The 10,835-nt window shown below is 36.7% G+C and overlaps 1 protein-coding gene across 1 annotated transcript; it reads right to left on the bottom strand.

The window, feature by feature from the left end:
- Window positions 1–507: 507 nt before the first annotated feature.
- LOC107776379 (guanylate kinase 2) lies at window positions 508–4,946 on the bottom strand. The gene is made up of 11 exons (XM_016596270.2): window positions 4,568–4,946; window positions 4,162–4,184; window positions 3,942–4,040; window positions 3,764–3,840; window positions 3,539–3,668; window positions 2,921–3,283; window positions 1,635–1,756; window positions 1,419–1,554; window positions 1,217–1,262; window positions 1,014–1,119; window positions 508–938 (listed from the first exon to the last, which is right to left on the bottom strand). Exons 2-11 carry the CDS (start codon window positions 4,162–4,164, stop codon window positions 821–823), a joined length of 1,200 nt encoding a protein of 399 aa, XP_016451756.1. The 5' UTR covers window positions 4,165–4,184; window positions 4,568–4,946; the 3' UTR covers window positions 508–820.
- Window positions 4,947–10,835: the final 5,889 nt, after the last annotated feature.

Raw genomic sequence — 10,835 nt, 5'->3', positions numbered from 1 at the left:
GGGAGATTAGCTTCAATGAAATCTCTCACTTAGATGAAATCTAAGTGCATGTAGAAATAAATAATTAGAGCTAGCAAAAATCTAAATGAAGTGCATCAATAGCCACTTTTAAGCCTGCTATTTAAAATATATTCATAATTTACAATATATTTAAAGATTAACTAATTTGCCCAAACTTCAAGACTAGTATCCTGAATTTTTGAGCTGTTAATTTGAAATTCAGGACTTAATGCGCTAAATTTGAGCTGCTAATTTGAAATTCATGATTAAGTTTCCTGAATTTCTAAATTGCTAATTTAAAATTCAAAATTAAGTGTCCTGAATTACTGAACTGCTAATTTAAAATTAAGGACATAAGATTCAAATTTCTGGACGCAATTCTCGAACTTTAGGAATTATAAACTGCATGCTTAAAAGTGGCTACTTGGTGTCATTTCAACCAAAAATCTCAAATTATATCCCTCAAGATTGGACGGAAAACAATGAAATAATAAACAAGAGAAGCAATGAGTTTAGAAGAAAATATATGATATAACTAGAGAAAAATCTGAAAGCATTCCCTTCAACATTACTCAATTTTACTCTAAATAATCCATGGGTAGAACAGTTACATATCTTAGGCTCTCATTAGCTCAGGCTACTAACCTACAATTTCCGCATCAATTAGAAATCATTTCTCATTTTTCGCTGTATTAGAAACTAAATAGTTCAAGCTATCCAAGAAAGATATCACGAAGTCAAATAGTGGTTCTTTTCAAGGACTCGACGCCTATAAGGTTGTAAGAAGTGAAAACAAATGACTGAAACCAGAGGTGGTATGTTAGCTCAGCTGATTGTCGCCATTTACACGATCAGTTGAAGGATTGACGACATATAGGTTTAGTCCTCTTGTACGACCTGGCGCCCCTCCTTTGAGCAAAGACAAGTCCAGAGCATACCTGCATCAGAGGCATCAGATGCCAGAATTCTGATATGGACTGTGTACGCAAAAATGGATTAGACAAATCACATACATGTTATTTGATGCCTTATGATATTCTGCAGCACCGCAGTTAATTAAAATCCTCTGATCAATCTTTGATACTGAATGTTCGATAGGCAAGTCGACTAATTCTGGATCTGCATTTAAGAAAAGTTCAAGAAATCATATTAGTGTTATAATTCCCTGATCGAATCAAGGTAAGAGCTGGGGCACAAGCTATGTCGTTTAGCTTACATGTTTTACGAGCAGTCTTCACACCTTCAGTAAGACCCAAGATTTTCTACATAAATAGAAAGGGGCATCATGGTGTGTCACTAAACGCCATTTATCTCATTTGATATTACTTGACCATTGGACATATAGATAAACAAGAAATCTTATCACTAGAATATTATAACTCAAAAGAAATATTACAATAAGGAGGAGCAAGACTTACCTTAAGATTCTCATAACAACTTTCAAGGTCATCGTTCACCAAAATATGATCAAAGAGACCTGATGATTGTCCTTGTTCGAGTTCCGCCCTAGCATTTCGGAGACGCTTTTGGATTTGCTCTTCAGTCTCAGTTGCCCTGTTCAACAGATTGACAGCAATTTTATAACCAAACGACCTGTGCAATATCAGAATACTTTACATTCTCGATTAGCCTACCTTGCACGAAGGCGCTTCTCAAGCTCTTCAAATGATGGCGGAGAGATAAAAATGAAAATAGCATCAAGAGAGCTAGCCCTCACAGACCTTGCACCTTGAACATCAATATCAAGGATGCATCTCTGCACAATCATACAAAAATTAAAGGCTTAACAAATTTGCAAGAAGGATCTATCTATATGCTCATGCAAATCGGCCCATGAGTGATGCCATTAACAATCAATGTGATGCCATTTACTTCTTTTTTCTTTTGAACGGGTTGGGAATCGGGGGGAGGGGGGAGAGGAGAGAGAGAGAGAGAGAGAGACATTGGAAGGCAGGCTCGAGGTAGAAGACACACAAAGAAACCACACGCTCTGCCAAACCAGCAACCAATATCTTTGTTGAAGTTAGATTCTAAACAGTAATGAAACTCATTAGTGTTTCAAACCTTGTACAAGAAAGACTTGCCTGAGGAACTTAACTTGCCTGAACATGTGATGGGAATTTACAGTAAGGGTTCAAGTTTTTTGTTCAAGTTTCTTACTCAGTATATAGTTTGGAAGGCATGAATTGATGTGGTGTAAGTAAAAAAAGTATGACTCATCATAGATGTGGCTCTCTTTGGCTTAGAGATCTTCCTGTTAAAGTGTGACACATAGGTTAAAGGAATGGAGTGTAATCTCCTTACACAGTTTTGGACAATCTTCATTTCATGAGCTACCTTGTGGAGTTTAGTTAGACCTAAAATCCTTTCTGTTAACATGATATCAAAGTCCGATCCATCTTTGTTGTGCTTCCCAATGTTGGATCCCCACGTTATAGTATCATGCACCAATGTTCAGTCCTGAACGTGTGGTACGATGTTACAACAGTGTCCAACATTGGTTGAGAAAATGGGTTGTAGTCTCCTTTTATGATATACTGTTTTCACTTCATGAACTAGTTTTGGGGCTGAGTTAGGTGCAACATTCATTTCCTTAACAATGTCAAAGCATCTATTTTCCGTCAGAATATACCAAAGAGATAGGGCATCCATTCTCCTGGAGAATGTACCAAAATTAAAACTCGCATATATTCTCGTAGGGCATGCAACAAACAGAAGAGCTCTTTCTTTTTCCTTTTGATAATTAAATAATGTTTTTAAATGCCACTCCCTCCCAGTCTAAAGAATCGGGTTCGAGTACGACAATCTCGATACTTGTAATTTTTGTTGTGAATTTCTGATGTTTTAAATCAAAAGGCATTAGATCATATTTTTTATACATAGAAATAATTTTGGAAAAGAAAATTGGATTATTGGATACCTTGCCAGCATCTGCAACCACCTCAACTGCTTCGACACTGGTTCCATAAAGATTACCATGAACAGAAGCAAACTCCAGGAACTTCCCATCCTTAATGTCGCTCTCCATTACACTGCGATCACTGAAATGGTAATGAATCCCATTCTGCTCTTTTTCTCTTGGTGCCCGGGTTGTGTGGCTCACAGAAAACCCAAACATAGATGGAAACTCAATCATTAGTTTAGAAATCAAGGTACCCTTCCCCACTCCAGACGGGCCACTAATGACAATAGGCTTCTCAACATTGCCTAAAACTCCTTTACTCCACGCAACCACTTCATTCCCATATGTCCTTTCCTGTTCTCCAATAAATGGGGTGCCCACCTACAAAAGTATGTAAGAGTTTTTAGCATACCATGAAAAAGCAAGAGGCTGCAATTCAAGTATACTGAATTATCTCAATCATTGCATTTCAACTTCTTTTAATAAGTACAAAATGGGCAACTGCACTGGATCCGCAGACCACCAACTTTTCCAATTAAACATTTTGGAGGAATACAAATCTGAGTAATCAAACAGCAAGAGATCTTGACTTCCAAGTTTAACGAACGTAATAAAAAAAGTTCTAAGTTAACCAACCTCAAGAAACCAAAAGCAGTCATCAGAATTGGAATTGCCCTTAATGACCAATATACGATCACCATTTAAAAGCACGGCTGAGTGGCCGTTTGACAGCTTGGGTTTAGTACCCAGCACAATAGGGTTTATCCTGCAAATTAATTCAGATTTTATTCATCTTGCCTAAAAGCTACGGAACAACTACAACGGTCCAAAAACACGCCAGCTATACAGAAGAAAACTCACCATTCTCCACTAGATTTGTCAAAGATTCGAACTCCAATGAGCGATGTTGATTCAAGATCAGCCCCACCAATCACATACTGATGAAAATAGGGAGGCAAAACATTGATTCATGAATACAACCATTTGGTTTACATACATAAAATTGGAAATATCAAATCAGCAAGTTGAATCATCATACGATTTTAGAGCCGACACAAATAGCCGTTTCTTGGCCCTTTGATTTCAAATCAACCCCATTTAGAAAATCTCCCAGGAAACTATCAGCTGGAGCTTCTCCCTAAACACAACAAAGATAAAAGACAAGATCACAACAAAAGAAGCCAAAATATTTACTTTATAACTAAACTGCATTGTACTAAAGCTTGAATTTTTCGACAGATCAAAACTTATATACTCACCATTGATGTATAAAAGATTCAACCTGACCAAGAAAAAAATTACAAATCAGACTAAAAACCCAAAAAAAAAAATCATATCAAATTATCTCACCAAATAAATAACAGAACTAGATCATGGTGCAACCAATTAGGCATAAAGCAGAAAATCATATGTTAATAAGATCCCAACGGATAACTAGAAAAACAGAGCCCATGAAATATTATGCTTCCTTGAGCAAAAAAAAAAAACTAAAAATTACAAAAAATAAAACCCATTGAAAATATTCCCGAATGAATGCAAACAGAAAGAGAGATACACACGTAAAGGTATAGGTGTCTCTCTCTGCTTAAGCTATCAAGCTGTAAAGATTTTAAGAAAAAAAAGGAACAAAAAAATCAATTTCAATTGGAAAACCGATAAAAATACCTGATAAATTCAGATTTATGTTAACCCAGAAGCTAATTTTTTTTATTTTTTTTGCTGTTGTAATCCTTTTTTTTTCTTTTTTGGTATTGTATGTATGTATTGAATGAGAAGGGTGAAGAAAGAGATCTCTTGTCAAAGAAAAAGAATAAAGTTTGAAAAGTCAGCAACTTTGAATGAGGAGAAGAAGAAGAAGAAGATGCAAGAAAGCTTAGGAAGGTTTCCCATATTTGTAGGGCGAAACAAGGAATGTGGAAGAGAGTGGGAGGGGACCTAAGAGGTGGTTTTTTTGGTCGCATTCAGTTCACGAAACCCACAAAGTCCTAAGCTCTAGCTCGCCTGGAAAATTTTATTTTGTCTCTCCAACTAATGCCGGTGGTACGAGGCAACCTTTTTTGTCTCACAGTTTTATGGACCCAGATTTCTGTGGGCCCAAAAATATAAGATTGGGATCCACAAATTTACGAGACAAAAAAGAACCTCATACAACTAGTGTAAGTTGTATGAGACACAAAATAAAACTCCTCAGCTCGCCTTCTCTTTCTCTCTCAATTTTATAGTTTTTTTTTTCCTTAAATTTTGGTCCATTTTGGTAGTAGAGGGTTTGAAATAAAAAGTAAAAATTGGAAAAGGACATACCTATTCATGAACTAATTCTATATAAGGTGCTCCCTGTCAATAAGTTCATTGACAAATCATGATCAATATTATTGGTAAAAAATCCCATATCGGTATTTTAACGATTCTGGTAGGTTTATATGATAATTTGGACTTGTATGCGTAATTGGTTGGGGTCCTTTGTTTCGGCACTTATTGTGAAAAGTTGGAAAAATGAATTTATGAATCTTAAAATCTTTGGGTTTTGATGGTTGATTCTTTATGCTATTTTGATGTTTTGAGCTTACGAGCGAGTTCGTATAAGATTTATATACTTGTATGGGTATTTAAAGTAGAATCTGGGGTGCTCGGTGAGTTTCGGAGTGGTTTCCTGCCATGCTTGCATAAGTTGCAACAATTGATCAATTGTTGGTGCATAGTGCATCGCGAATGTAGAGCTTGTCTCTCGTTTGCAAAGGGTTAATTGGGGCTGGGGTGGCTTTACTCTATGCGAACGCGAAGAGAAGCTCGCGAATGTGATGACCTGGGAAGATCTGTCCTTCGCGAAAACGTGGTTTTGCAAATGCGAACGCATAGGCTTGGGCGCTTAGGGGCTGGCAGAACTTCTCTTCATCACGAACGCGATCACATGATCGCGAACGCGGAGGCTTGGGGAGCGATAACCTTCGCAAACATGTAACCTTCGCAAATGTGAGAAGACCTTCACGAATGTGATGGTCAGTTGACCATAGACCTTCACGAAGAATACCTGACTCGCGGGTATATAAAATGTTGAAATCAGGATTTAGCCATTTTTTTACCATTTTTGAGACAAATCACGGATATAGGAGATTTTTTAGAGGATTTATCTCAACTTCTAAGGTTAGTAATTTTTACTTAGTGTTGATTTATTCCCATGAGTTTTCCATAGATTTCATCCCTAAATATAGTGTTTTAAAATGTAGAAATTTGGGTTTTGGAAAAATATTATGATGGCTAATTTAGGGAATTTGACCTCGATTTTGAGGTCCACTCTTGATACAAATCACATATTTGAATTGGGGGGGGGGGGGAATGGGTAAATAAGAATTGGTCTTAATTTCGGATTTCGACCATGTGGGCCTGAGGTTGACTTTTTGATAACTTTTCGAAATGTGATCAAGATCGAACCTTTTTGATAGCTGGATAGTTTCTAAAGCTTATTTTGCCTTATTTGAGTCTTAATTAATTCGAGTTGTTTAGAGGCTTGTGTTAAGAGGAAAGCAATTGTGGGAAGTTGATTTATTTTGTAAAGAGGTAAGTATCTTGGTTAACTTTAATTTAAGGGGATTAGGTGTGTTTGGGTCTATTTGCTATGTGCTATGTGAGTTGCGGACGCCGTATATGCATAGTGACGAGTGTATATGAGTTTATCATGGGTTGAGCATGTGGATAGAATTAGCCTTATTCATGTTTTATTTGCTATAAGTACTATCTTTCCTATGTTTTGAAATGTTCGTTGAATTTCTTGTTACTTTTATCCATGTATTAATGATATTTAGGGTTTGTTGAGTTATTTGGATAGTTAGCTTATTGAGGTATTAGTTTATTTATTGTTGCGAGGTTGTGATTATCTCTTATATGGTGTATCATGTTTAATCCCTCTCCTCGATATTATTTATACTCTTCACGTTATATGCTGACTTATACATACTTGGTGAGGATGAATGATTATGTACGACCGATGCTTCCGTGTCGTAAGGTTGAGTGATTACACGAAGGGCATATTCGTGTTATGATGATTAGTGATTATGCACGTTGGGTGCTTCCGTACTTACTGTGAGGTTGAGAGATATTACACGTTGAGTATTTTATGTGGTAAAATTGAGTGATATATGCATGACGGGTGCTATTGTATGATATCTTTTACTCTCTCATTATTTACGCAGGTTTTTGGACTCAGTTATGTGGTTTCACGGTTGTTATCTTGTCCTTTTGGATTTGAGTTGTGGAGATACAATTAGTTCTGACATTTTTGAAGACTGTGTCGATTACTTTCTTTAGTTTATTATTTTGTTATCTTCTCGCAATATCTATATTATCACTCTTAAAAAAATATTATTTTATCCATTATCTTCTTGTTTGCTCTCCTGCTTATTTGCTGCACAAATATTTAAGTGGGTGTCTTGTCTTAGCTTCATCACTATTTTATCGAGGTTGTACTCATATTACAGGATCGGGCTTGTGTTTCGAATATTGATGGTTTGAGAGAGTTGATTCTTGAGGAGGTGCATAGCTCACGACATTCTATTCATCTAGGTGTAATGAAGATGTATCGTGATTTGAAGTAGCATGAATGTTGGCGGAAGATGAAAAAGGACATTGTTAGGTATGTTTCACGGTGTTTGAGTTTCCATCATATGAAGTATGAAGATCAGAAACCATATGGTTTGACTCAGAGGTTGGTGATACCTAAGTGAAAATGGGAGTGCATTACTACAGACTATATGGTAGGCTTACCACTGAGTTTGAGGAAGTTTGATGATTTTTGGGTCACTATGGATAGATTGACCAGATATACGCATTTCATTTCAGTGATGACTTCTTAAACTTCAGAGAGGTTCGCTCATATCTACAATATAGAGATTATTCGTTGTCATTTCATACCATGGCGCACAGTTCACTTTGCATTTTTGGAGGGCTGTTCAACGAGAATTGGGGGTGCAGGTGGACCTCAGCACTACGTTTCATCTGCAAATGGATGGCCTATCCGAGCGGACTATCCAAGTCCTTAAGGATATGTTGAGGGCATATGTTATTGATTTTGGAGGCTATCAGGACTAGCTTCTACTATTTGGAAGAGTTTGCCTATAATAATAGCCACTAGTCTAGCATTTAGATTGCACTGTATGAGGCTTTATACGGTAGTAGTGTTGCTTTCCTATTGGTTGGCTTTAGCCTGGTAAGGATAGGATGTTGGGTTTGGAATTTATTTCATTATGCTTTGGAGAGGGTGAAGTTGATTCAGGATCGCCTTCAGGCAGCTTAGGTAGGCAGAAGAGTTATACGGACAAGAAGGTCCGTATGTGGATTTGATGGAGGGCGACAAGGTGTTTTTGAAAGCTTCGCCAATAAAGCGTGTGATGAGATTGGGAAGAAGGACAAGTTAAGGCCAAAGTTTATTGGCCTACTTGAGGTATTAGAAAGAGTTAGGGAGGTTGCTTACATACTTGATTTTCCACCAGTCTTTCGGGAGTTCATTCGGTATTTCATGTTTTGATGCTCTAATAGTGTCACAAAGATAAGTCGCATATTTTAGACTTTAGCACAGTACAACTTGATGAGGATTTGACTTATGAGGAAGAATCGGTAGCTAATTTAGATCGATAGGTTCGAATGTTGAGGTCTAAAGATATTTTTTGTGAAAGTGTTTTGGAAAGGAACAAGTGACTAAAAAGGCTACTTAGAAGTCTGAGTTCGATATGAGGAGTAGTTATCCACACCTCTTTGCCAGTTCAGGTATGTTTCTATGCATGTTCGAGGACGAATATTTTTTAGAGGTGGAGAATATAATAACCTGATAGGTCATGTTGAGTTCCAACTTTCCATTTCGTGATTTGAGGCCTTATATTGCTTTATTTAATAATATTTAACTTAAGCGCGTGGTTCATTTTGTTATCCGGGAACTAGATGTGTTTTTATAAAGAAAACTTGAATTTAAACTTTAAAGTTGTCGGAATTGACCACGGTCAACATTGTAGGCAAATAATCTCGGATCAGTATTTTGACAATTTCGGTAGGTTTGTATAATGATTTTGAGTTTTTACGCATATTTGGTTGGTGTTCGGGGCGACTTGAGGCAATTTCAGCGCTTATTGTAGAAAGTTAAAAAAATAAGTTTATGAACCTTGAAATCTTTGAGTTTTGATCGTTGACTCCTGATTCTTGATGTTATTTTGATGTTTTTGAGCTTGCGAGCGAGTTCGTATGAGGTTTATATACATATGTGGATGTTTGGAATGGGGCTGGGAGCCTAGGTAAGTTTTAGGGTGGTTTTCGACTATTCTTGCACAAGTTGCAGTAGCTGATATGTTGCTGGTACATAGTGCATCGCGAACGTGGAGCTTGTCTCATGTTCGCAATGTGTTAGTTGGGGCTGGTTAGGTTTTACTCAATGTCAACATGAAGGGATGTTCGCGAACGCGATGGACTGGAGGGATTTGGCCTCCACGAATGTGGTTGCCCAAATGCGAACGTGTAGGCTTGGGCGCTTGGGGGCTAGCAGGACCTCTCTTCATTTGTGAACACGAACACAGGATTGCGAACGCGGAGACTTAGGGGCCGATAGCCTTCCGCGAACACGAAGGTTAGTTGACCATAGATCTTAGCGAACTCGACAGGTGCTTCGCGAACACGAAGAACACCTGACGCTCATGTATAAAGAGTTAAAATTTGGGATTTTTAGACATTTTTTAATTATTTTTAGACTTAGATCATGGATTGAGGAGATTTTTAAGAGGATTTTCATCCCAACTTCTAAGGTTAGTAACTTTTACTTAGTTTTGATTTATTCCCATGATTTTTCCATAGGTTTCATCCCTAAATTTAGTGTTTTAAAATGTGAGAATTGGAATTTTGGGGAAAACTTTATGAGGGCTTATGTTGGAAATTTGTACATTGATTTGACGTCCAATCTTGATACAAATCATAATTTGGACTTGGGAAAATAGGTAGATTGGAATTGGTCTTAATTTCGAATTTCGACCATATTGGTCCGAATTGACTTTTTGTTGACCTTTTCAAATGTGATAAAGATCGAACTTTTTTTATACGAGAATAGTTTCTAACGTTTGTTTTTACTTGTTAAATATTAATTGACTAGATTCGAGTTGTTTGGAGGATTGTGCTTAGAGGAAAATAATTTTACAGAGTTGATTTGTTCCGAAAAAAGGTAAGTATATTGGTTAACTTTAATTTGAAGAATTAGGTTCGTTGGATCTATTTACTATGTGATATGTGTGTTGGGGATGATGTATATGTATTTTGATGAGTGTATATACATTTGCCATGGGTTGAGCATATGGGTAAAATTGAGCTTATTCATGTCTTATTTGCTTCAAGTGCTATCTTTTTTATGCTTTGAAATGTTTGTTGAATTTCTTGTTACTCTTTTCCATGTTACTAACTACATTTTAGGCTTTATTGAGTTATTTGAACATTTAGATTTTTGAGGTGTTGGTTTCTTTGTTGTTGCAAGGTTGTGATTTTCTCTTATGTAGCGTATCATGTTTAATCCCTCTCCTCGATATTATTTATACTTTTCACCTTGTTTGATACTGATTTATACATGCTTGGTGAGGATGAGTGATTATGAATGACAGGTGCTTTCATGCTGTGAAGTTGACAACAAAATCTACATGCTATACAATATATAATGTTCGTACAAATGCATTCAAGATATTTAAGAAGTCTCATTTACCTAGTATAAGTAAATTATAATTTCTAAACTAGTTAGGAAAGCCAGCGAAAGATGAAGTTGTTTCTTTTGAAATTATTTGAGTAAAGAAAGTACCCCTTTCATTTATAATACAACATCGAATGGATTATTACCTTTAACATGGGAGAAAATTTGATCCATGGGAACTCAGAGTTCGTGCTCGGTGCATTACAACCACGACCATTCTTTCTGCCATCA

Source organism: Nicotiana tabacum, chromosome 6 (genome assembly GCF_000715075.1).
Source record: "Nicotiana tabacum cultivar K326 chromosome 6, ASM71507v2, whole genome shotgun sequence".
Taxonomy (NCBI): domain Eukaryota; kingdom Viridiplantae; phylum Streptophyta; class Magnoliopsida; order Solanales; family Solanaceae; genus Nicotiana; species Nicotiana tabacum.
This window is presented reverse-complemented; position numbering and strand designations above follow the sequence as displayed.

Excerpts from the sequence above, each read along its gene's own strand:
- LOC107776379 (XM_016596270.2), bottom strand. Across the intron at positions 1,757-2,920 it reads TGGTTGCAGATGCTGGCAAG|AGATGCATCCTTGATATTGA; the intron begins GTATCCAATAAT and ends ATGATTGTGCAG. Across the intron at positions 1,555-1,634 it reads GAGAAGCGCCTTCGTGCAAG|GGCAACTGAGACTGAAGAGC; the intron begins GTAGGCTAATCG and ends TCTGTTGAACAG.